At 37.5% G+C, this 27,177-nt stretch overlaps 1 protein-coding gene across 13 annotated transcripts in view; it reads left to right on the top strand.

The window, feature by feature from the left end:
* The window catches only part of dmd (dystrophin), a 348,302-nt gene that overhangs the window by 191,957 nt on the left and 129,168 nt on the right, over positions 1 to 27,177 (top strand). For 10 of the 13 annotated variants that reach the window (XR_003937328.1, XM_030154571.1, XM_030154565.1 and 7 more), the window contains 14 exons: positions 3,712 to 3,861; positions 11,904 to 12,065; positions 14,285 to 14,395; positions 15,521 to 15,694; positions 16,203 to 16,358; positions 16,445 to 16,615; positions 17,568 to 17,747; positions 17,896 to 18,018; positions 18,438 to 18,608; positions 19,077 to 19,199; positions 20,149 to 20,283; positions 20,935 to 21,087; positions 22,486 to 22,656; positions 23,734 to 23,760. Coding sequence is in view for 12 of the 13 variants with exons in the window: in XM_030154571.1 (XP_030010431.1) it covers positions 3,712 to 3,861; positions 11,904 to 12,065; positions 14,285 to 14,395; positions 15,521 to 15,694; positions 16,203 to 16,358; positions 16,445 to 16,615; positions 17,568 to 17,747; positions 17,896 to 18,018; positions 18,438 to 18,608; positions 19,077 to 19,199; positions 20,149 to 20,283; positions 20,935 to 21,087; positions 22,486 to 22,656; positions 23,734 to 23,760 (2,007 nt within the window). In the remaining variant the exon portion in view is untranslated. The remainder of the gene's footprint in view (positions 1 to 3,711; positions 3,862 to 11,903; positions 12,066 to 14,284; positions 14,396 to 15,520; positions 15,695 to 16,202; positions 16,359 to 16,444; positions 16,616 to 17,567; positions 17,748 to 17,895; positions 18,019 to 18,437; positions 18,609 to 19,076; positions 19,200 to 20,148; positions 20,284 to 20,934; positions 21,088 to 22,485; positions 22,657 to 23,733; positions 23,761 to 27,177) is intronic. The other 3 variants (XM_030154578.1, XM_030154519.1, XM_030154511.1) reach the window with 2 other exon arrangements.

Below are 27,177 nucleotides of genomic sequence, written 5' to 3'. Positions count from 1 at the left end.
GATAAATATAATAAATATTGATGTTTATATCTCAAATCAGCTTGAACAGGACATCTTACTGTCTATTGCTGCAGACATGATGTGTCCCAATATTTTTGTCCGTATAGTTTATGAACATCAGTATTTCCTTCAAGTTTAATAGGAGATTTTTCTTCCTAAATGAGATGTGAGGAAAATAGATGGTTAGTTGTGGTAGAAAATTATTATTTACAGTCAGAGCATTAAACCCTGTGAGGCAACCTTGTTGTGATATAGGGCTCTACAAATAAAATTGAATTAATTTGAAAACTGTTTTAGAAATTTAGAGGTAGAACATTTAAAATCATAGTCATGAATTTTTTTTTTTAAAAAGTCAGTTTTGAGAGAAATGAAGTAAAAACCATCTCTGAGGCATTTTGGAAGCAAAGATAATTTAAACCAAACCAGTGCATTGATATTTATCACAATATAAAACTATATTGTGACATTTGTCGTTATTGTTTTGTATCCCAGACCCCTGTTAGAGAAGAAACACCTGAATTCAACATCTCCCAATACTTTTATCCACGACTTAAGCAATTATGTTATGAGGGTAACAATATCTATTATTATCTCGATATGATTCTCAAGTAGGGCTGCATGATATTGGAAAAAACTGGCACTGGGATTTTTTTTAACCCTGTGATATATATTGCAATCTGAAAAAATACTCAGGAGGATATACTAGCTGTGTGGGATCAGTGTAAATGGTCAAACAAAGTAGTTGTGTTACCTCACATTGTGGCAACAGGTGCAAGGCACTATCGACACAGAACACATGTTTCAGTATCATCCTTCTTTCTTTTTGGCACCAAGTCTTCGTTTTTGGTGATTTTCTCTTGTTCGTTGCTCATTTTTCAATTTTGTTACCAGCGACTCACTCCATGTGCAAGGGTGTGGTCTGCTTGTGGTGTGGTCTGATTAAGAACTATTGTGATTGGTGGATCGCTGTGCACAGTGTGTATCAGGTACGCAGGCTGAAGTTAAATGAGAACATGTTGAGTTCATTTGCCTCCTACATTGCAGGATCTGCGATGTGACTATTGCGCACACGTACATTATGATGACGATACTCAAACAATGTGTTGTGCAGCTCTATTCTCAAACTAATACTGAGCTGGATTTAACCAGTAAAACCAGAAAATAAAGAAGTTTTCCTTAATTTAAGTGTGCTCACTTGCAAAACTTGTCAGTTTAAGACTATACACAGCCTAGACAAAAACATCTCACACCCTAATATTTCGTTGAACTGCCATAAATTTTATTACAGTACATTTGGTGGTATCGCTTGAGTAAAGATGCGATGTCACAACATTTATTTCCATCCATAGTCGCTTAGAATTTTTGTCCAAGATCTTTTGAGGGTGAAGAGTCGAACCACTACGTATAGTCTCGTTCGGCATATTCCAAAGTCTCTCAAAGGGGTTAAGGCCTGGACTCTCGGTTTGAGAATTTTTGGGTTGTGCTGAAAAAGACTATTTTCTGAACCTAGACCTCACCAACTGAAGCAGCCCCAGACCATAGCACTGCCCCCACAAGCTTGTACTGTAGGCACTAGGCATGATGGGTAATCAGTTAATCTGAACGGGGTCAAGTTGGACTCATTAGACTACATGACTACGAACCGTTTTTCTGATTATCCTCACTGATAAATGGTTTTCTTAAGGCAGTTTCATCCCTATCTTCTCATTGTACCTGTGGAAATCTTCTTACTTTCACTATTTAACATAACCATGGAGTTAATGTCTTCCAATATTTATGTAACATTTGATCTTTGGTCATTTTAGATTTTTGTTTCTTCTGTGAAGATAATGTTTCCCCACTATCCTTCCAGGTTTTAATAACATGTTTGACAGTACAGTTCTAGTAATTTCAACATCTCCTTAGTTGTCTCTGAGCTTAATGCAGGCCAAAAATTTAACCTTAAGAATTAAAGCTCCTCCTCAACCACAGGGTATGTCCTCTGACATGCTTATGTAAGAAATGTGACGCTGCTCACCGCACCAGTTCATGTTAAATAACTTTATTCCAGATGACACACATTAACCACTGCAGCAATTATCTAATGGAAGGTTTGTAAACATTTGATTAGTTAAATCCAGGTTTTGTCAGGTTATGTATTAACATACAGCATGTATTATGAATAATACCTTAATGTGTAAATAGCTATGCTTGTGTTGCTTATAACCCACTCAGTTTGCCTTAATGTTACTGTCATTTATTCCCATTTTCAGGTTCATTGTAATGTCACTGGCTAAACTTTTTATCTACTTTTAAGAAATGGTGGTTATATTTAAGAATATTTTACTTCTTTAAAGTGGAGTTATTTTTCAGTGTTTAACATACCAAACATTTGCTTGATTTTTTTTTTTTTTTTTTTTTTTTTTTTTTCAGTTCTCTTTTTATTGGTATTTCCCATGGTTCACATATTTATTCACATAGCAATTCACCATTCTCATCCATTCATCTGAAAATTACAATTGAATCTCACAGCGATACTTCCGTATCTCCACCAACAATACAAATAAGGATGATGGGTCCTCGCTCACTGATACCAAAGATGTAATTTTTACTATACAAAATTAAGAACTAAACTCCCTAGAACAGGAATGATGGGGTGCACATTTTTGATGTTAGAAAAAAATAAGAAAATAAAATAGAAAACATCAATACATCTTTTCACAAACAGACCTTGTTGTAGTCTTATTGCAAAAGTAATTCTTTCTATCTTAAAAGTGTCATAAATGATATCAATCCACTCCTCCACTGTAGGTTTTTCTAGCATTTGCTTGATTTTTCAAGTAAAAAGCTATTGATAGAAGAAAAATGAAAGACATGGAAATTATGCCAAAGTAGAAAGAAAAAGAAGTAAGTGATTTTTTTTTCCCTGGACACTCAAGGAGCCAACTGGAGGAATGGTATAAATCACAGGGAATACTTAATGAGAAGGAGTGTTTTATTTCACAGGTGAAAATGCAAAAAGATAATGTTTGGAGACAGTAAGAGGAAATATAAATAGAGATACAGATTTCTGATGTTATGTTTGACATTGTTTCACATTTAAATTTACATTGCATCTTAGCCTTGCAATTAGAGAATTTAGGCACATCGGAGAAAGTGAAGCTAAAGGCTTAAGTATTAACCCAAACTCGTTAATTTGCTTAAACTCTGCTTTTGCCGATCGTTTCAGATGTTATATCCAGGGATTTGGTGAGATTAACAAAGCAAAAAGCTTAAAAGGAAGCATTCTTCCATCAAAGTTTGCATAGAGCAGCAAAAATGCAAATAAGCGCCCACTCAGCTGCATTTTTATTGCAAAGTGTCCTATTGACATCAACCAGACAGACCTTTTTCGGGAATTTAGAAGATGTGAAAAGCTGTTAAACACCCAGGCCAGAGGAACAAGGGCTAATTGAACTCTTTTCGCTGTACATGTCATCATGTAGCACACTTCATTATGCAATATTTTCAATAATCTCCACCTGCCTCATCACTATTCCTCTGAAATTCAACTGAAACCAAAACAGCATATTAGAGTTTGGGTGTAAAAGCAGCCTCAGAACCACCAGACTATTATGAAATCAAAGCCTGATTCAAGTAGACAAGTCTCATAAGACTGAGCTTTACTTGTCTACGTGTAAACTGAGCGGAGGACGAGACAACCGTGTGATCCATGTTTTTGTGTTTGCCCAGAGCCTGGAAGTTCTTCTGCGCCACCCAGAGGACAACAGGAACCAGATCCGAGAGCTGGCTCAGACTCTGATGGATGGAGGCGTTCTGGACGAATTAATACAACAAAAACTGGACGCTTTCAACACACGATGGGACGAACTCATGGCAAGGGTAAGACCTTACAGTCCCACAGAGGAACTCTAAAGGGAGATGTTCTGTTTGTGGTTTAATATGCTTGAAATTATTTTTGCTCATATTTCACTGCACTGATTTTGTATGATTTTTGTCCAGAGTCCAGTTTGTGTGTTTTTATCCAAAAGTGTAAGTTAGGTGCTCATCAACCAGGAAACCTAAGAAGGATTATTATTATGAAACAGTGCTGGATTTAGGTACAAGCTAATTAACCTACAGTTTAGGTCCGCAAAAAAACTCCCAAATTTTTTTTTACTCAGTGTGTTGTCTTAAAATGTAACTTTTACAAATTAATCATCTATAGTTGCATTGGCTAGATAGCTGAATTATAGGTGATATAATATGTAATATTTAGTATCAGTGTTCCTTGTGTCAGTAGCCTATAGATTATTCATGGAATTGTAGTGGATATAATTGTGTTTAACCTCACGCAGCAGAATTATCCTGGAAAAGAACAAATTCAACACAGATCTGTATCAAATCATCTTTGAAGACAAGATTAATTTAGTTTTCTCTAATGTGGAAGCAATTTTACGGTTATTTCTATGTCTGATGGCAACAAATTGTTCAGGAGAAAGATATTTTTCACAGCTAAAGAGAATGAAAAATGAACTTAGAGCAACAATGTCTCAAGAAAAATTGTTTGTGCTTAATATCATGAGCATAAAACGTGTTAAGTTGTGTAACATATCTTTTGATGACATTAGCCATGATTTTGTGAAATCAAGAAAGAAAATGTTTTAAGTTGTAACTTAAAGAATACTCTAATATAACTTTTGTAATTTTACAACACAATCTTTATTATTGAATATTATTAATAAAAAAGGCAATATATTTTCAATTTTTCATATAATTAAAAGGCATATATATTATTAAAGCTTTCTGAGACCTGCTAGTGTCATTTAAAAGGGGCGGGGGCCTCATGGCTTTACATACCTAAAGCCTCACCAAGTCTAAATCCGGCCCTGGTTATAACTAATTGACAACAGCAAGCAAGAAGACACTAACAATATACAACAGTACACATAGACATAGCTGAATGTAAGAGCTTATGAGCATGCTGTGGACACAACACACAATATCCAGAGTATGGGGTAATCTTTTTTTTTTTTTTACAGCTGCCTGTTTACCCACTAAATCTATGGGGAATAAATGTAGATTTTCTGATAGTAATAAGCAGTTAAAGACAGAGAGGCTGTACCTGGATCCTGTTCCAGAAAGTGAGTCTAGTGCAAACTCTGAGTTTGTTTATATTTTCTTCGACAAATCCTCAGTGTCTGTGAGTCTCCTCGCTCCAGTTGTATGAAGGAGCTCCGTGATTGGCCGCCTCATTTCCTCATTCATACAGACAATATGACAGCACATATCCAAAGCAGGAGCATAACCACGATCCATAAACTCATTGGAGTTTAACAAAGGTAGATGACCTTCACTTTCACCAGCACAGTCAAAAAGTAGGTAATAATCACTCCCAGATGCTCATTTCCTAGTGCTCGTCTTTCTTCTAGATTCAGATTCACACCCAACACTGAATAAAACCTATTCATTTTCATCTGTTTTAGTGAGCAGTTAAACTTTCAGAAGGTACTCTGTAATTAATACAAGTAAAGAATACTATTTCTGTCTACTCTGGACGTATGATCAATTATAATGCTCAGAGTCACACTGAAGGAAAATTAATCATTAAAATAATCATTAGCCTCATTACATAATTGCCTAAGTCATACACTATATGGACAAAAGTATGTGGACATGTTGAATTCAGGGGTTTCTTTTCTAAAACTATATTATGACATTTGTCATTACTGTTTTGTATCCCAGACCCCTGTTAGAAAAGAAACACCGGAATTCAAAGTGTCTCAATATTTTTGTCTATATAGTGTATGGCTTAGGCAATGCAGTGAGGCTAATGAATAATGGCACAGATTTAGTTTAATATTTCAGCTCATGCATTTTATTCACTTTAACCAGTTTTACACAATATCACTTATACAAATGTGTGGTATCTAAGCAATTTGCTCAATACTGTAAGTTCTGCACCCACTGATGACACAATTTAGATTTGACAAATAGGCAAAACACCCACTTTTAAAGGTGTATTTCCTGTCTTTTCAGGCTGATATTATGTCTGTTTTTTTCTGTGTGGTTGAGTTTTGTTTAGGTCGCTTATAAAACCCTGAGTCTGAATCTCCTGTTGTCTCACTATTTTTGCTGTGTTTATGTGATTAGTACATTCAAGTAACTGCATTTATACAGTAATATTCCATCATACTGGCACTTTGCATTGCACTTAATGCACTTAACATTGATCTTCGCACATATGCTCGCACACCAGTGGAGCAATGTCTGGTTCATTATGGTCTGGTTCATTATGGTCTGGTTCATTATGGTCTGATTCATTGTGGTCTGGTTCAAAGGCAGGGACCAAACCACCACATAGAACAATTAAAATCATAGTCATCGATAAAGAAACAAAATTAGTTATGAGAGAAATTATGTAAAAAACATCTCTGAGACATTTTTGGAAGCAAAGATAACAATTTAAACCAAACTAACCAATGCAATGAGATTTATCTCAATATAAAACTACATTATGACATTTGCAATTATTGTTTAGTATACCAGACCCCTGTTAGAAAAGAAACACCGGAATTCAACATGTCCCAATTCTTTTGTGCATATAGTATATGACTTAGGCAATTTATGCTATGAGGCTAACAGTATGTGTTTCAATTCGTTATGTGTTTCAATACAATATTTCAATTAGTATTTACAACCCATTACAACCCTGCAAAACAATGAAGCTGAAGGCTGCCTAAGACTTTTGCACAGTACTCTGTATAAAGCCAAAGGAAAATTCAGTGCACAAATCCTGATTCAGGCCTTTGGGGGTTAAAGTGCTCAATGTGTGGGTCCTAAACATATCTCATTTTAGAAGAAGATGTTCTATCTAATTGTTCAGCAGCCTCAGTACTCATTCATCTCAATGTTCCAGTGTAATATTTTTTAGCGCCTTATTCCCAAAGGCAGAAGTCTAATTAATTTGCAGTATAATCCAAAAACACAACTGTAGCTTCAAAAACACACAGGTCACACTGTTATATGTCATGGATCACCATGCACATATCAGTACAAGGAAAAGTAAAGAACATGTAATAGTTAATCTAGATAAATTCAGTGTTATCTTGACTTACAAGTTTAATTTGTTCCATGACTGAACTCCTAACTCAATTTGCTCATATATCAAATCAATTTTCCCCATTGAAATGAACTGAAATACAGTTATTCCATTCCAGCCCCCAAAAAACCACCACAATTTCACACCTAACGTATAGATCAACTTATACCAACGAAAGCTCAGCGTTTTGTCCATGTTGTTGCCAATGGAAAGAAAAATATTGGAGGACAGCTCGTAGGCATTCTGGTGGTGGATCCTCCATCTCTCTGCTCACCATGGTGTCTTGAGGAGTACTGACGGGTTCCTCCTGTCAACACCGTTTTTATATATCCTACTGGGTGGCTCTGGAAACACATGTGGTTCTTTCATCCCTCTTCTGCGGCTCCCTGTGAATTTGGAAAAATTAATAACGAGTATTTCATTTAAATTGATTTTATTTTTAGTTCTTTTTTTTTTTTAAATGTAATTCTAAATTATGAAGATTATGGTGATATTAGGTTTTACAGGTATTGTCTCCTGATGCGCAACAAAGGTCGGGCACTGTCCAGAGGGGAGGTGCTGAAAGGCTTTGCAGGAAGAGGTGAAAAGAGGTCGTCCAGAACACATCAAATATGTCTACATACATATGCAGTGGAAATAAGTTCAATATAAGTTCCACATAGGTTCAAAGAACATTACTCATAGGTTAGAAGTACATTTTGGATACGCTAGACATTATCTTGATGTATTTTGACTAATGGGGATGGAACGGATTAATGGCATTTCAATTCATTTCAATGGGGAAAATTGATTTGATCTACGAGCAAACTGAATTACGAGCTTGGCCGTGGAACGTATTAAACTTGTAAGTCAAGGTAGCACTGTATAATAGTTCATCTAAATAAATAAGTGTAATAAAAAAGCCTAAGGCAGGGTGAGAAAAATCAGTGCTCTCCCCACAGCAGAAGCACTGAAGGACTCACAGCAGTGATTGTTCTGCTGAGGGGTGTGTTAAACCTGTAGCCTGAGGGTGTGACATTGAATTCAATGGACAGAACCTGATCAGAACCCATTTGACTCTAGTTGTCTATGAGCAAACCCGACTGCACCATTTTCTAATCATAAACAGCTTTCGCTAAATGACTGATAAAAGCTGCATCTGCCTCTTCCTCCTCCTCATCTTCCTCCTCTCTTCCCTTCAAACCATCATCAGCCGTCATCAGTGGCAGCAATGCAGTCTTAGCCCCTTGTAGTGATCCACAGTGAGAGATTAACACACACACATGCACACACACTCATAAAGACACACACTCATTGCCTGCTGGGTTGATCCTCCTTCACAATGGAACCAGATTAATGTTCTCCTTGCAGCCTGATAAGCCTCTTTTGTTTGTCTAGCCATCAGAGACAGTGTGTGTATGAATGTGTGTCACATCTTTTTATTTCAGACTTTTTGTGCCGTTTTATTCTTTCCTGTTTTGAGGAGCTGTTATTGCACGTGTTGTCTGTGCACAAGTGTGCTGGGAAGTCTTTCAGGAGCTGGTGTCCTTTGTTTCAGTGTGTATGCCGGCATGTACGCACATGAGGTGAAAGCAGGCGGCTCAGCACCGTGTTTGTTTGTCATCTGTAAAGGGGACAAAGAGCACAGAGACGAGACTCGGGTGTTTGTGAGTATCTCTAGAAAGACAGATGGAGAAACAAAAGCACAGAGTGACTGAAATACTACTTTCTTTTCGGACCTGAGGGGATGAAGTTGAAGGAATACTTTTCTGTTAGTTAAATTTTCTTGTGCTAAAGTTATCTGCAAATCTCAGGACAGCTTTGTGATCACTTCACAGTTTTCCTTACAAAAATTTATCATCAAAAAAAAAAACAGTTCACCAAACAAAAGGTGAATGTTTTGTCTGGTAGGTATTCAAAGCAATGAAAAAGTAATTAAATGCTGATGAAATTCTGCCAGATGACACAAATACCTCTCTTTTTTAATGCCAGAAATACTGGATTTTCTTTGGAACTAATAACATTAATTAAGAGAGGGTGCAACAGTGAGTGGTGAAACTGGCACACGTAAATGAGTTTTTAATGTGAAACGTAAGAAATGCCTGCTATAACAAAGGCATAAAGAATGGATCCGTATTTTAAAGTGCCTGAATTTCTGCACCACTGCCAAAATAAATGTCAAAAACTAAAACAGCTATGCAGGAATTTCTCAAATAAAATAGTCCTAACTGGCTGAATTTGGGTTTAACACATAAACTCAAAGGTCTACAACCAATGCGCCGCTCTATGTTTGTGTTTTCCTGGAAATACCCAAGGTCAAGTCAAATCAAAGTTAGGCATTAAAAAACAGAATTGATTTATTATGTATTGCCTTAAAGCCAGCTTCTTATCTTGAGTAAAATATTGAAAGTGCAGCAGTCAAACGGTTTAATGTCAACCCTTCTCCGGCTTCAGAAGGAGCCAAGTTCTGAGGAGAGCAAGGGTCCAAGTAAATGCCAAGACAGTAGAATAAGTCTATAATCGCACTGTATCAATGCCACGCTTTAAAACTCATGGAAATAAATCCAGCCTGCGCGTGCAAAAATAAATAAATAAAAAAATAAGTACATATCTGCAATTCTTCAGATCAAAGACACGTTTGCCATTTTAATTCTAGCTTCTTGTAACATCTGAAAACCAATAAGATGCGAAAAACGCTGCTCCCGCTTTGCCAACGGCGTTTCCAACACAAGGCAGTTAAGCAAACAGTGATCCTCTATCTCTCTTTTTCACAATCACTGCATTTGTGACTGTGTGGCTCAGTGTGTGCGCGAATGTGCGAGAAATAAGTAATAAGGGAAAACCGAGTGTTTAATGAGAATATGTATTCATGAGCCGACAATTGCCGGGGAAATGGAGTACATTGCCACAGGGAAGGTTGTTATCAATGTTTGTCTAAATATTTAATCTCACTCAAGTTCTCATTTCATACATTATAAACTAAGACATGGGAGCGAAAAAGGCACAATGATGCCTTCTGGTGCATCTCTGGGAAACATTAGGAAGGCAATGTGTGTGACACCAGGGTGAGACAGGCTCAGGGCTAAACTTAGAGTCATTATCCCACTGTACAGGATTAACATGTTCACCTGTAACCATATATATACTCTCACGCTCCGTCCTGTGTGCACACATGATGCCAGACAGGTTTATGATGTAATTAGTACATTTGTCTGACAGCCCGCCCAGTTTACTCGTTAATCTTGACTGTAATCGCCACAGAAGAGAAAGGAAACACTTGAGTAGTTGCCAGGTGCCTGTTGCTTCCCTGACAACAGCCGTTACAAGAATTAGTGGTCACCGGTGGCAACGGTATTGATGTGGCGGGTCACACCGAGACGAAATGAGACAAAAACCACAGAGATCGTCCTTCAAGAGGGTACACGCAGTAGGAGTGTGTAGATTTTTGTGCACATGCAGTTTTGTCTTGTGTTGCTGTAGTGTGTGTGTTGACCTGTAGAGTCTAGAAAACAGTTATTACCTCCGCCGAGCAGGTTATGTGATCGCTCTCGTCTGTCTGTCAGCAGGATTACAGGAAGGTACTTGGATGAAAAGTGGTGGAAGTAGAGGGTATAAGTCAAGGACGAACACCTTATGTTTGGAGCAAATCCATGTAAAAGAGTGTTTTTCTTTTTAACACACTGAATTGGAAATTTTAGAAAGAAAAGCTAGTGCTTTTTCGACAGCAGTTTTTAGTCCAATATGGCAGATACGTTGCTCTTTTGCTTCTTTGACAATAGCAAAGATACACATTGCAAGAAAAATTAAATTGAAAATTTCTCAAAATCATTCTCTCTCCAAATAGAGAAAAAATACCTTAGTTGCTGCACAATTGCAATAGAATAAAAACACCTGAATTTCTGTTTTTGTCATTACAAGTTTTTTGTTGAAATGTAGAACTGTTAACTTAATAAAGGAGAGGGAGAAAACAGACTGAAACTGATGCTTTCTTTGTGTTTTAAAAATGTGGAACAAGAAAAAGACTGGACTTCTGGCTTTGTGCACTTCTGCACTCTCTGAATGCCCTTCGTGTTAATTGTTGAGGGCTTTCCAAAAAAGTAGAGCACATTAATTATACACATAATCATACAACTATTCCAGAACTGTTAGTGGCCTTGAAGACATTATTTTACTTTCACAGCTATGGAGAGTTAGTAGGATCTAAATTTGCTTCACTGGGCGAAATCCTTTGTCTTCTGTGGAGAAAATGACCTCTTAACAAGAGGGATAATATTGCTTTCAGCTTGTTTTATTACAAGCTTTTTAACAAATGAGTAAAACTTAATAGCATTGCTCTCTAAAGTGTGTGAGCCTGTGTCCAAAGTGAATTTTACAGCATCACCAGTTTAAAAAAAAAAAGCTTGTGACACTTGTTGTATATGTTACAGTTAATCTAATTTTAGCTCATCTACTGGCCTAATTTCTGCCACTGATCTGATGCAAGGCAGGATGTGAGTTCTTTCGCAGGGTCGGATGCTGTTCGGCTTTTTATAAATCACCAGGAAAGAGGGGTGAAAAAGATAATGGCTTTAAATATGTGAATAAAAATAAAATCTTCCAAGCCCTCCCTAAGGATTCTTTAAAGATCCGTCTCATCTGAATCTCACTGGAGCAGTATTCAGATTTCCACAGCGCTTTTCCAAATATTGTTTATATGAAGTGTTTTTTATATACATGAGTTTGAAATGAATAATTGAATGCTTTCTTCAATTCTAGAGAGGTGAAGGCACAAACATATACAGATACACATCCATGAGCTGTGTCCTGTATTTATAGTCGTCTGTGAGCTTTTTGATGAGGTGTGATGTGTTTCCTTTCTCCTCAGGCGGCGCTCAGGCAGAAGGAGCTGGAAAAGAGCGTCCAGTGGGCCCAAGAGAACGACAAGGCGCTCCGGCACATCCAGGACGCACTGGCTAACACTGACCGTCACCTGACCACCTACCTGGCTGACCACATCGATGCCCAGCAGATTCCTCAGGAGGCTCAGGTTAGTGTATCAACTGTAGACTCTTCAGTTTGGATGTCTTGGATTATTTGATGACATTTAACACTGAAATCAATCAATTTAAGGAAAAGAATAATACCTTTTTGTGACTAATTAGGCCAAAAGTTTGTTTCTTCTTACAACGGAAACGTAAGAATAGATATTGATGTTTAAAATCAGGGAGTTATGTAGACTTGACACACCTGAACTTTTATTTAACTTCTAACACATGATAGTAGGCTAAGAAGCTAATAGGCTGACCATGATGTCACTGTTTTCATTCAGTCATTCATTTTTTATTGATTATTTTCTAAGTGTTTCTAAGTGGGATGTTCCGTTCAGTATTGAAATAGCTTGTTTTTTACTGGTTTAAATACCTAAAGATGAAAGTCGAAAAGCTGATAATCTTTATCCCTGAAAATCAAATTCGAGGGATATAATGGTTTTACCCCGAACGCCACTAGGACAGATTTGGTTGCATTTCTTATCCCTTGATAACCAACATAGGGGACCCCTAGTGGAAGAACCTTATCAATTCCAGCCTCTCTATGAATATTATAAGTCATCCAAGTGGGGGCGCTTTAGTTGAAAATCAGTTTGTTGTACATAAATCAAGCAATAAAAGGCCGATTGAGAAAAAAATTGTTTCATATTAATCATCTTACAAATGTCCATTTTCGTGCTACCATCCAGAGTTCATTTTCATTCAATAGGTGGAGTTTTGTGAGGAAAAATTGGTTTTTATCTGAAAGTAAGTTCTTATATCTCACAAGTTACTCTTTAGGTAATTATGTGTTATTTTAAGTGTGATGAGATATTTTGACTAGAAATGAGAAAAATACACTTGGTAAGATTTTGATTTTTGCAGTGCTGACCATTATTCGGCCACTATCAGGTCAATGTAGCTCAAATTGAGTTCTTATCGATTGTCTAACAATTATTGTGGATAGGTGAATATATAACAGAGGATTGGGGGGATTTCGGGGATATACCTTTGCCGTCAGCCCTCAACAGCTTAAACTTTGTAAATGATTGAAGTGGTAATTTATATGGCTATTGGCTAAAATAAGTGCATGCCTTCCATCTGACTCACCTGGATGAAAAATGTGCAGATCCGACTTTACTTCACCCAGTGACAATCTAGATTCAGCTCATTAAGACTTTTTTTTTTTTTTTACCAAAACGCAAAATGACCTGAGAAGACCTTTTTCAGCTGAATTAATTGCTCCACATTGAGCCAAATCAGACCTGGCTAGATGCATCGTGAACTCAAGAAATGGACCAAGCTTCATCTAAATAAACTGGACTTTGCTGGAATTAATTAAACTCTAAAAGGTGCATCTGTGTCTAATTATGACGGGCTGAGACTTTACCAGCTTTGAGTCCAATTTGACAGGGGGAAGAAAGACAGGAAAAACACATCTTACATGTTCGTGTGTGTTTGTGTGTCCGTGCAGAGCAGCCCAAGAGAGAATGGAAAATGCTGATGTCGTCCTCTCTGTGGTCCTAATTAAGCCTGAAGCTACTTTGGACACAACAGCAGAAGCACGCACAGACGCACAGTCTCCCCATTTTTTTGTTTTGTTTTGTTTTTTTTGTTTTGTTTTTTGTGTTACTGCCTTTCACCTCAGTCTGCTATGTACATTTATCAGTTTATTTCAGTCCGTATTAACACTTTTCCAGAATAAATGTACATATAAATAAATGCTTAACACTACTTTTACCTCCACACAAATTCACTGATCACTGTTAGGTCATAACATAAAAGCCATATATGTTACAAACGTGACAAAGAGGCTGTGTGACTGTGTGTAGTGAAGGGTTTGAGAGATTATTTCCACGTGCTCTGCAGACCACCAAAGGATGACATTTCTCCCTGTCACACAAGCGCAGGCGGTTAGGAGAATGATTGGATTAGAGTGGTGTGGATGAGCATCTGTGATTACAGGGCCCTTGGTATTTAACAAGAGACAGAGGTGAAAGAGACCAAGTGAGTGTGTGTGTGTGTGTGTGTGTGTGTGCATCTGTGTGTTTGTGTGATAGAGGATACAACTTGTCTATTCTCTTCTTAATGCCTACTCCCCCCTTGTGGTCAGTAGCAGAAGGTACATTTTTAGCTGATTTGTTTAATTTTTATGCTTTCTGTACTTTCAGTCTGACTCTTTTATCCTGCTTTTGGTTTTATTTCATTCCTGATTGGCCCTTTACTTTGTGTGTAACAGAAAATCCAGACAGAACTCAGTGGCCATGAAGCAACACTGGACGACATGAAGAAGAAGAACCAGGAGAGAGAGAGTCCCCAGAGGATCATGGAACAGATTGACCTCACCCAGGTAAGCACTCGAGCACATATAAGGCTTATCTGATTCAGTAAATTCTACTCTTATGGACTACGAACTATAATATTTTTCAGTCAACTATTTTAGCTGTTAAATCATACATTTAGCTGAGTATTGAAACACTTTAAACCAGGGATTAAGTTCAGGTGCTACATACAGCCCGATCTGATCTCAAGTGGGCCTGTTTTGGCCTGTGAGCTACATGTTTGACACCCCGATATTTAACCGTTGTAAGCATATGTCACTTAAAATGCCTTTAGAAACTATTTAAACATCTCTCCTTGCCAAAAAGATTTTTTGTACTATCAACTGCATTAAAGGTTTCCATGTGGAGAACAGCTAACTGGTTATAGTACATTCCCTAAATATCACCATTTGTTATCGCATTTGGCTGTGTTTTCTGTCTTAAGACCCAGTGCCAGTACTTCTGTGGCAGTTTCCAAATTAATTGCCTCTCTATTTAAACTTTCTTATGTGATTTACCACCATTTATTATTAAATTATTGTCTGTATTTTTTTTCCCAGCAAAAATCAGGTATTTTCCTATATTTAATTCACTGATTATGTAGATATTCATAAATGCTCAGATTAAAGTTGAGGGTTGTTGTATCAGAAACAAAGAAAACTGAGGAAAGAGTGGCTTTTTCAGCAATGAAATGAATAACAGAACATAAAATCAAGTGTCTTCATCCACTGTCATCAATCAGACTCCATGGGTTTTACCGGTGAATCAATGTTGTAGAAGATGACGGTGTTTTCACATTCACTACGGAGCCTCTGAACGTCCACATGGTTCATATGTGATGACCATGAACAGATTTTACACCAGTTATTTACATGTATTGATAGGATTAGAGGATCGACAGGTAGTAAACATTTTAGAGTAGATTATTTTGGTCTCCAGTCGCTGTTTAGGTCTTTATGGGTTAATAAATACATTTCAATGTATATGAGATTTCTATTAAATCTTTGTAATTATTCCATATCAATTAAACAAAAATCTCCTTGGATTCCTTTACCACTGTTTTGAAGTCGATGATTTTGAACACATATCAAGTCTAAATATCTTTCTGGCTTGTGAATGTCTCTGTGAACCTTCTCGATGTTGAATATTCACAGAAAATGTTGGCAGATGTCTGGACAAAGTTCAGGCTTTTCCAGAAGCCAGCCAACTTTGACGCTCGGCTGGCCGAGTGTGAGCGTGCGCTGGCCGGGGTCAAAAGTCAGGTCGGGGTGCTGGACATCCGCAGTGTGGAGCAGGATGTAGTGCAGGCACAGCTGGAGCAGTGCATGGTGGGTAATCTCTTCACTTGTTTTTATTTATTTTGGTTCCATGAAAAAAACACAGGGTGAAAATTAAACTACGTCCAATTAGATTATTAATTCACAGGTGCTGAAAGTTGTAAAATGTTTTCTTTTCTAATCTGTCTAAAATATGTGGCCTGTGTTTTAAAGTTGAATATCTGCTAGCACTTCAACAAATTCAATTGAACTCAAATGAACTGAACTAAGTCTGCCAAGTAGAGAAGTCGAAAATTCAACCAAAATGCTACAGCTTGTTCAAGACTACTAGTGAAAGTGCAACTTTTTAAGGCACTTGTAACTTCATATTATATGCATTGTGTGGATGATTTTGACCCTATGTTGGACTCAAAATAGATAAAAATTTGTGTACCTAATGTAGAACAATTCAAAGAGATTAAATACCACTGAGTGTATATTAACTTCCAACCACAACTATAAATTAACAAATGGATGTAAAGGTCTGATCTTACAGCCCTATTGTCTGTATGTCTTGCAGAAGTTGTACAAGGTGTTGAGTGAAGTGAAAGGTGAGGTGGAGACTGTGATAAAAACAGGCCGACAGATCGTCCAGAAGCAGCAGACTGAGCAGCCCAAAGAGCTGGACGACCGTGTGACTGCCCTGAAGCTGCTCTACAACCAGCTGGGATCACAGGTTAAAGCAGACACACACAGCCGCACACACTGGTAACGTTCCACCATGTTTTGGAATTGCCTTTACACTTTTTCATTTGTGTACAGGTAACAGAAAGTAAACTAGAGCTGGAGAAGAGTCTGAAACTGTCGAGGAAGCTGCGTAAAGAGCTGAACGGACTGACTGAGTGGCTCGCTGCCACGGACGCCGAACTGACCCGGCGCTCTGCTGTTGATGGCATGCCCAGTGACCTAGAGGCGGAAGTGGAGTGGGCACAGGTATGACACAGATAAAACCACACATAACACAACACTATTTTAATACATGGCTTCATTCTCTTTGTTTTTCTGATGATTTAATTGTAAGTGAGTAAGCAAAGTTTAGTTACAAAGAAAATAAAACAATACAAAATGCTAAAGCCTGAATAATTGATAAATGATCTGGAGGCAACATAAAAGTCAAAAACAAACACTGAAGACCTGGTGCTTATAGAGCTGGCTCCAACGTGTTTTTATTAGAATTAGAATAAATCTTTATTGTCACTGTCGCAGGAACAATGAAAACACGCAAAGAAGACTGTATAAAAATATCACACAAAATACTGAAAAATGTAGGCAATGTGTTAATCTACTGGATAAAATATTTAATATACATATGCTACTAAAGCAGTCTGAAAATTTCCTGAAATATACAAAAAGCTAACTTTATACAGATGAGACCAATAGATTTGCTTCAGAAACACCTCAGAAATAGCTTTTTCAATGTCAACTTTCTGTCTTAACAGAAAGAAAACATTATGCTTGATACTATAAATCTTTAGTTTCATTCTTGAGTTCATCTGCATTTTATACACTTATAACACTTCACTCATTCATTCATTCATTCATTCATTCATTCATTCCAGTGTTTTATTTTATTTCATGTCTGTTTCATGTTTATGTCTATTTCAAGCCTTTAGTTTTATGTTTCAGCACCCTGGCATTTTACCACTAAAACCTGTTTTACAGTATGAAAAATAAAACAATATGGCACAGCTTGAGGTTGTTTGTTGTCCATATACCCACAGACTCTCCATCACTACTGGGTTTTAGGTGGTGAGACAGACAGTAATATATGAGACTGAGCTGGAGGTGAGAGTGGTGTAGGTGAACGGTTAAAAAAAGGAGGCTGTCGGTGAAGCGCTCTGTAAATAAGTGTGAGAATGTTAACTGTCAACCCACGTCGTTGTAGTCCATCCATGGGGAGACGGAGCGGCGTCAGCCTCAGCTGCAGGCTGTGGTGGACCTCGCTGAGGCCCTGAAGGCTGTGCTGAAGGGCCACGGGGGCCTGGTAGATGACAAAGTCAGCCTGCTGCGCTGCAACTGGATTGCAGTCACATCCAGAGCAGAAGAGTGGCTCAACCTACTGCTGGTAAGAAAAAGGGAGTCATGATGTCCCTTTGTCTTTTTTTAAGCTTTTTTGTCAGAGATAAAATTAGACCCAATTCCCTAAAATAGCTCATTAGAGGCATCGGCATCAGAGTGCTGAGTATAAATGCTTGGTCCTCTCTGTGTATCAGGACTATCAGCGACAGATGCAGAAGCTGGATGGACAGATAGAGGAAGTGAACGGATGGATTGATGGAGCAGAGAAAAAGATGGATGAGATTGACAGCCAAGGACCCAACGACGCTGTGCTAAAGGTTATCATATTTATATTTCTATGTGTCATATAGAATCTCAGTTCCTTATTTATCCCAGTGATTTTCTTTTTCATATTTTCTGAGTCTATTGTAGATGAGATAAGAGGGTTCCATTGCAGTCTAATTTGAGAAGAAATACAGTACGGAGAATTATTTATTATTAGCTGTGGGACAGAGTGATTAATCATTAACATACTTATCTTTTGTTAATGCCTGGCGTTCTCTCTATAGTATTGTTAAATATGGCTTTGATCCCCTTCAGTGATATGAAAGCAAAGTATTAACTTTCTCTAAACATAGTTTTACCCAATTTTGCAAATGAGTTCAGACAATTCTCTCTCTACACTGTATGGCTGTGTTTGTGAACCGTGTGTGTGTGTGTGTGTGTGTGTGTGTGTGTGTGTGTGTGTGTTGTGTAGGTTTTGCGTGCTGAGTTGGAGATGACGAAGGATAAGATGGAGGAAGTGAGGACTCTGGCCCAGGAGCTCATGTCCACCAGGGGGGAGAACTGCCAAGCCCAGGTGGGACCCAAAGTGGAGCAGCTCAACCAGCGCTTTGACACCATCTCACAACGCATCGCCTCTGGACTGGTATGGATGGGAAGAAAAAAGGGAACATAGAGAGAGAGACAGACAGGATTCTGCATAATATTACTTAAAAACAGACTTTTTATTTGTTTTAATTTGTTACTGGTTATTTAGCTGTAAAATTCCATTTTATTTATTTCTGTTCCTGTCTAACATAATCTAAAACATTCTCCATATATTCACCTAATAGACTCCAAACTCACTAAATCCGCATCAGACTCTCCCTAAATAGACTCAAATCTTTGCCTAAATTTACTTTAAAGTCTCCCTAACCAGACTTCAAACTCTCTTTCTTGAAACACTGGCTTAACACACTTCAAACTCTCATACCACATTTACTTCAAACTCTCTCTAAATCTTCTCCAAAGTCTTCTCTAAATTTACTTTCTCCTGGACACTAATGATCTTCTGTTCTTTCTGTGCCTGTGCATCTTTGCCGTGGGCATGTGCGTGCACGTGCATGCGTGACAGACGGCAGCATCAGCCAAGGAGCTGGAGCAGTACCACAGCGAAGCACAAATCTGGTTGGAGCTCCTGGAGGAGGAAGTCAAACAGGGGGAAAATCTGAAGGAGGAGGACTTCCAGGAGGACAAGGTTATAAAATAATAATATGAACCCAGTGGTGGCAGAAGTAGTCACATCCTTTATAAAAGTAGAGGAAAAAAAAAAGAAATCTGTAAGGAGTAAAATGTAATTAGATTATTGAAGTAATAGTTTTGGTTTGGCTCCTGTTGTATGTTATATCTGATATGATTAGATTCTGCTAGTTTGATGGATTTTGCTGTTTTCTATATTTGTTTGTACTTGTCCCATATAAAATGTCTATTTATGGTCATCAAATAACAGCACTAAAGTTAGTTGTCATGATTTATTTTTTATTTAATTAATTGACTCAAAACAGGACACAGTGTAGTAGATGCAAAGCAACTATAACTTATTGTGTCCAGAAAAAAAAAAAAGTGTATATGTTTAAGTCTTTTTTTAATTTCAAGATTTATTATCCTGGTGTAACGTTACTCACCCTGGGCAATTGGGCATTTCTTATTGTTGGGTCCTGCAGAGGCACCAGATAAATCTGAGGACTCATCAGATGATTAATGGGAGAAAAATGAGCAAAAAAAAAAAAAAGCCCTGTTACTGAAGGTTTCACTTATTTGACTTTTTGTCTAATCTTTCGTTTTTGGAGACATATTAGATCGTTTGAAGGAAGGAGAAATCCGCCTTTGTTGGAGTTATTAACAACTCAGAGATATCGGAAATGTGAGCAGACTACACATTAAGGATGCTGGAAACTGCTGAATTCATTTTTAATAATGTGCTGTCATACTGTCAATTGTGTAAATTCTTCATCATAAAATTCCTTAAGCACAGGAGAAATTACAAAAAGTACAATAAACAACATGAGATGTAATAGTTGAAAATGGAAAATACCCTTAAATCTGTACACAATTAATTAATTGAGTTATTTTCCATCAGTGTCTGCATTTGATTATTCCATTGTGTGATGTTTGCACTGATGATTTCTATGTGCACATTTGTGTAGGATTGTGAAGAAGGTGCAGTGAAGGAGTTATTGTTGAAAGGAGAGAATCTACAGAAGAGAGCCCCAGATCAGGAGAAAAGAGAGCAAGTCAGACTGAAACACAACCAGCTCAACAGCAAATACAACACTGTGAAGGTAACACACAAACACTTGGTACTTCCTCTATTTCAGTGATTCTCAACTTGGGTCGTGTTCATTTGTCTGGGCAAAAAATAATGTTAAGAAACCAATCCTGTGTTTTATTTTTTATGGAGCTGACGCCGCACATTCACACTCCTCAACAGTAGGTGGCGGTAATGCACTGTAATGCTAATTTATGCCATAAAGCATAAAAGAAGACCCAAAAGTTTCTATTTATATCATGGCGAAACTCAGGTATGACAAGGATCAGATATAGTTTTACTTCTACTTTAATTCTTGAATAAGTGACTGAATGGGCTTTTAATTTTTAACTGAGTACACATTTTTGGTTTTGGTTAAAATTTGCCCAATTTAGTTTTAAAGGGAGTATTTCCTTATTTAGCATCGCCACCTGCTGGTCAGTTTGGTTTATCATTAAACTTGTCTTCTGTGTTGACATACTGTGATATTCTGTCTTATCTCAGGTTTAAAACACACCACGTTGAGGTGTAATAGTAGGTCCTGAAGCCAGACTAGTTTAGAACCACTGCTCTATTTCATCCCTATTTTTATTCAGTGTTACGTCAACCCTGGCCCCACGAAACCACAGAACCCTAATGAAGCTTGTATTTGTGACGTGTTTTTTGTGTCTCCATCTGTTTTCAGGATCTGCGCTTGCTGAGGAACAGGAAGGCTTTGGCCATCGCTCCCCAGTGGTACCAGTACAGGAGGAAGTCACATGATCTACTGGCCTGGCTGGACGATATCCAACGCAGCGTCGACCAACTGCCCGACCCCCCTGAAGGGGAGAGGGTCAAGGTGACGACACACGGACATGAACACACACACACACATACATACATGTACAGGCATGATAACCAATTTATGACTCTCCACAACAGCCTCTCATGTTTGTCCATCGTCCTCTCTTTGTTTCTTCTCTCATTTCCCTTACTGTTTAATAAAATGCTAAGGCTAATGTCATCTGAACCCATAATCCAATAACAGAACAGTTGGGACATTTATTCATGTTGTAGGAAAAACACACATCTTTTTTTCCTGTGTTTCTTATTTCTGCTTTCCTCCAAGGGTTCGTGTCAAAGCTTTTCCAAGGAAATTTTCCCCAAATCTTTATAGAAAAAATAGAAATAATAGCAAATCAATTTTTTGTCCCCAGCAAAAGATTGCAGTTTTTGTCTGGGGGTCTTTCTCTACTGCTGTGCGTTCTAGGTTAATTGAACTGTGTTGTGTGTAGCATTTTAAGATCAATAACCCATTACCAAATTAGTTTTGAAACAGTAGAGTAATTGCATTATTATTCCTCATTACAGCTGCTGCTTATTGACCTGTACAAATTGTTTCAGTGTATGTACCACTGGTTCGCATTGTAATCACTTCACTCTGAAAAAACAGCTTTTTCCTACAGCTAGAGCCGTCCATTATAGCAAGATGGAAAAAACAGGCTCTAAAACTAATCTCCAGCAGTATTTTTAAGGCAACACTTACAAAAGGGAGGCCCTCACCTTTTATAATCTCTTGATTTTAATACACACATTTGGAGCAGTTTTAAAGTTCTAAAAGTTTTGACTAAAAACCCTCGAATCCTGCACTTGTTTTTTTTTTTTTTATTTGTCTCCCCTTTTGACTGTATTTGTGTCTTTCATTTTCAGATGATCACTATGACATTTCGTTAAGCGGACGTCTCACGCGCTTGCCTCAGACTCACCTTTGGCGCAGCTGAGATTTATCACTGTCTGTCCGTCTGCCTATTCATCTGTCTATCTGTCTCCTCATGCTTCTTTTCACTCCCACTCAGCCCACTCCCACACACAGCGCTTACTCCTCTGTATTTTCTCTTATTGAAAAGGACGGTGACTGTATCCCCTGATGATGTAAATAAAGTTTGAAGGCAGTGTGCACCTCGTAATTATAGCACCGTTTCTCATTTTGTTTCAATGGAGATATTTAATATACAGTAAGGATTCCTGACAAACATGAAAAATTGTCTTTTTTATTAATGCCTTTGTTTGAGTGTGTGTTGTGTTTATGAGTAAATGAACATGTTTCTTTACTTTTATTATGTATTCCTAGTCCCTCTGTGTGTGAGTGTGTGTGTGTGTATGTGCGTATTCGAGTACATCCACATGCTTCTCTGTGCTTTCCTCCCCTGGGCCCGGCCAATAGCAAGTGACGTCCTGGTTGATTTTTATCCAATAGGAAATTGGCTCAGAGTTCGACAAGAAGAAGGAGGAGCTTAAGGAGGTGCAGGGCTTAGCCAATCAGCTCTCAGAAGCTGGAGCCGCCAATCTAGTGGAGCCCCGCCAACTCCAGCTCAACACGCGCTGGGTTGAGGTGGAGGGCAAGTTCATACCCTTCAAAAGACAATGTGTGAGTTTCAGTAGGCCTGACTTTTACATCTTCTAACAGGAAATAAGATACTAACAGAGTTAATTTGTCTAACAATCAAAAGACTGTGTGAGTCTTTTGAAGCAGTTATTTTACTAACTCTTAACATGGTACTTCATAGTATTGGTGAACCAAATCCCTTTCAGACATCAGCTTTAAATATTCTCAAGTAATTACAATGGAATTAGGAAAAGTAATGAACTCACTATATTTTCATGCAACTAAAAAAACCTTTATTTCAATTTAACTTTCATTGCTTGAGCTTAAAGGCAAAGTACGTAACATAGATGACAGTGAATAATGGTGGATTTACCTGTCGAGACCCTGCTTTCTGCCTGGATTTTTTCTTTTCTTCTTGTTTTGTTGTGTTCAGGATGTTTTTTTATGGCATCAACCCCAACATAGTGAGCTTGTATCTTCAACCAATAACAGCATCAAACAATGTGCATGAGCAGAATGATGTAAAAATGAAGCATTTAGCAGCTCTCTCTTCTTTCGGCCTTCCGTACTTATATTGCACCGTTCTGCCTATGAGACAAAACTCTGGGCAAAGCACACATCAAAAACGATGCACAACGGAAACATTTCCATATAGTTTTATGAATATGTAGAGGTACTTACTTGTGTTTTTAGAATATAACTGCTTTGACAGAATCAGGAAATAACTTTTTATTTTTCTATATCTGCTTTTTTTCTTGTAGTCTACCAAAACTCTTGCTCTGTTAGTTAAAGTTTGACCACTTCTTTCACAAATATAAGCAATAAATGTTACATACTTTGCCTTTAATGTGGTATTTTAATGGTTTTAGCTTCAAAATAGGGTATAGTGGTAAACAAAACAAGTGAAGGAAAAGAATTTAGACATTTTCACAATTAGAATTTGCCCTCAAAATATAATTGTAGTTGCTTTTTTTGTTTTTCTTTGCCGCATTCTCATTTATATGTCTTGAGTTACATGTGCAGCACGCTCACATGTTGAAATCTCATTGGTTGCCCTGTCTGGCTCTGTGTCTCTGCATGCCCCTCTCTGTACCAACCAATCACATTACACCCTCACAGTTTCCGGATCAGCCTGTAACTGAAGATGTATGTATCCTGTAAACATTCACAGTCGCATTGCACATACAGAATGCAGCAGCAGAGGATCAAATACACATCTATCTATCTGTCAGATTTCACGGGTGCCGAGGGGCGTCATAAGCACATAATTGGTTTCATTTCCATCTTTATTTACCAGGAGAGCAAAGGCTGAACATGCGTAATGTCCTTCAGCTCTGGTTTCCTTCAGTGTTTTAACTTGAACCTGGATGAAGCCCAAGGTGCAGAGCTGTTCAGGCACTTCAGTGCATTACTCAAGGACTCTTGTGTCGTAACAATTAAGGCAGAGTTGGAGACCTCATTTTCCATACTCTTCAAGCTGGTGTGGGTATTCTGTGATAAGTGCATTAGATAGCATCAGATTACAGCAACAAAACTCTTGTGCATTTAAAGTCCCCATGGAACCACTAATGGAGTATGTTTTCACTTTTATCATATTTTTGTGCTGGCTGTAAAAACAGTTTAGGGCATGTTCTTTCACCATAAAAATTTGACTTTGCTCTAGTTAAGTGATTCTCAACTGGTGGGTTGCAACCCAAAAGTGGATGACAAACCTGTTTTCAGTGGGCAAAAAATAACGTTAACCCTGTAAAGCCTGAGCCATTAAATCATTGACATAAAATTCCAGTTTTTTGAAAATGGAGCCTTTATTGGTCCTTCTGAACAACCAAAACTTTTTTTTTTTTTTCCAAATTTCAATTTCCATGTATGAGTTTCTTTCAATTTTGTGTCATATTTGATACATTGGGTCTCAATGTTCAAATATTATTATTTTTTAACATTCAAAAACATGTCTAACAAATTGGTAATTCCTTTTCAAACTTGGCAAAGTTCTGCCTCCTTCCTCATTAATGACAATCTTGTAGTGTCACTGGAGAGGCCTTTGGTGAATAAATTCCTCCCGCCTGGTGGATTATGTATGTATTGCATGTAACTAATTGTATACATCAGGTTTTTCAAGAAAAACATATCACTGATCATGTAGAGGGCTTCAAAGCTCATGTATCAAATATGATATGTTTGGCGTTATAGGGTTAAGAAACCAATCCTGTGGTTTATATTTTTATGGAGCTGAATGCCGCCCATTTACACTCATTAACATTAGGTGGCAGTAATGCACTCTAATGCTAATTAACAACATACATGTCAGAGCATAAAAGAAGATCTAAAGTTTCTATTCATATCATGGTGAAATTTGGGTATGACAGCAACTACATCAGATATGGTTTTACCTACATTGAGCACAAAATCCTCGGTGTGTTTAGTGCTTCAACATAAGTGACTGAATACACTTTTAATTTTTAATTAAGTGCAGATTTTTGGTTTTGGTTAAAATGTACCCAATTTAGTGTTAAATGGAATATTTCCATATTTAGCATCACCACCTGCTGGTCGGTTTGATTTATCCTTAAACCTGTCTTCTGAGTTTTCATACTGTGATATTCTGTATTATATCAGGTTCAAAACACATATTTTTATTAAATACATTGGAGAAGTTTAACTGCTATAAATTTGGGTCACGGCTTGTCATTGAGGTGTGATAGTGGGTCCTGAAGACAGACCAGTTGAGAACCACTGCTCTAATTGGTCAGTTCCAGTTTTAGTTGCTTATCATTTGCCCGAATCCCTAAAATGACTCATGACTCAGTGATCTGTGCATCCATTTGTTTGGATCAGCTGAGTCCTTCTACAAACAGCGTCTTCCACAAACTTCTTGCAATTTTTGCAAAGTAATAACACGCATACTCCTATGTAAAAGCTGCCGAAAGTCACATAAATTACAGTAAGGTGTTGATTTGTAGGGAAGAAAGGAAGTGACTGAGCCAAATCTGAGCCCAACAGTCAGAGCGAGAGAGAGAGATGGTCCAGTGAAACCCTACTCAGAACTGTTACCTGAGACCCACTTCACAGACATAGAATCCACTGCAGTGTGAGTCCTCTGGTTCATATTTATCCTTATAGATGTGAGCAGTCCATTCTGGCTCAAATGACTCAAACAATCCGGACCATGAATTCCTATGACTCCATTAATTTCCCATCACTAATATGTGGTGATCACATTTGATTTCTTTATTTCTTTATTTATTTTACATTGAGAAGACAGTTTTACAATCCATTAAAATTACATTTATTCATGACAGTAAAATAGCGTTAGTTTTGTGTGAAACAACTGTATCTCTCAACACTTTCCACCTTCTCTTGGTCATGTTAAAGCTGCAGGGATAATGTTACCACACTGCAAAAATCAAAATCTTACAAAGTGTATTTTTCTCATTTCTAGTCAAAATATCTCATCACACTTAAAATAAGACATAATCATCTAAAGAGTAACTTGTAAGTGAGATATCAGAATTTATTTTTAGGCAGTAGATCTTGAAAATCTTATTTCAAGAAATCTTACCAAGATAATTTTCACTTGTTACATTGGCAGATGTGTTTTGATAAAATTAAGCAAGAAAAATCTTGAATTAAGCAAAAAAAATCTGCCAATGGAACAAGTGAAATTTATCTTGGGAATATTTATTGAAATAACATTTTCAAGATCGATTGTCTAAAAATTTGTTCTTATATCTCACTTATAAGTTACTCTTTAGGTGATTATGTCTTATTTTAAGTGTGATTAAATATTTTGACTAGAAATGAGAAAAATGCACTTGGTAAGATTTTGATTTCTGCAGTGCACTTAACACAACTTTTAGGTAGTAATTTTTTTGGATTTTATGATAAACTGTGACTTTCTTGAGTTGCAATAATTCTCACATCACGTGTGTCACGATGAACATTTTCTCTCACCATAGACAACCATATGTATTTTTTTGTAGATTCCCACGTTGGTCTGGTGGAAGGAGCCATAATGACCCAGAACTAGGGTGACAAGTCCCAACAAAGTAAACATGGGCTTAACAGTTTGTGTTGGACATGTGATGGACACTACAGACTCTAACAACCATATCACAGATTAAATCCAACATTAACAAAACAGGTTGAACCTCCAGCATCTGAATGATGTAACATTTTTTTATTGTTTCACAATTCCATCACAAGTAAACACGATAAGCATTACACAGAACTAAAGATTCACAGATCTGTCTAATGGCCTGCTTGTATTCCCTTTAAAAGCGGTCAAAATGCAGGACATAATATGTGGGTCAGTAAGTAGCAGAATATCTACTCATGGGGGAGTGACGAAACATTTTCGAAAGTGTTTCACTGGACGTAAAATTAGCATATGACCCCGAGAGCAGGATGAGGCATCAAGATGTTTATGTTGTTTTCCAGGAAATGAGAAACTCTAAAATAACAGTAAGAATCCCTACATCATAGTTAGGTCAGATACTGGAGCAGAGATGACACATCAAGCGGCACATGATGTACTGTATCTTATTTCATGGGGACTTTAATTTC

This window comes from Sphaeramia orbicularis, chromosome 2, assembly GCF_902148855.1.
Source record: "Sphaeramia orbicularis chromosome 2, fSphaOr1.1, whole genome shotgun sequence".
Lineage (NCBI taxonomy): Eukaryota > Metazoa > Chordata > Actinopteri > Kurtiformes > Apogonidae > Sphaeramia > Sphaeramia orbicularis.
The sequence above is the reverse complement of the archived record's forward strand: the minus strand, read 5'-3'. Positions and strand labels throughout refer to the sequence as shown.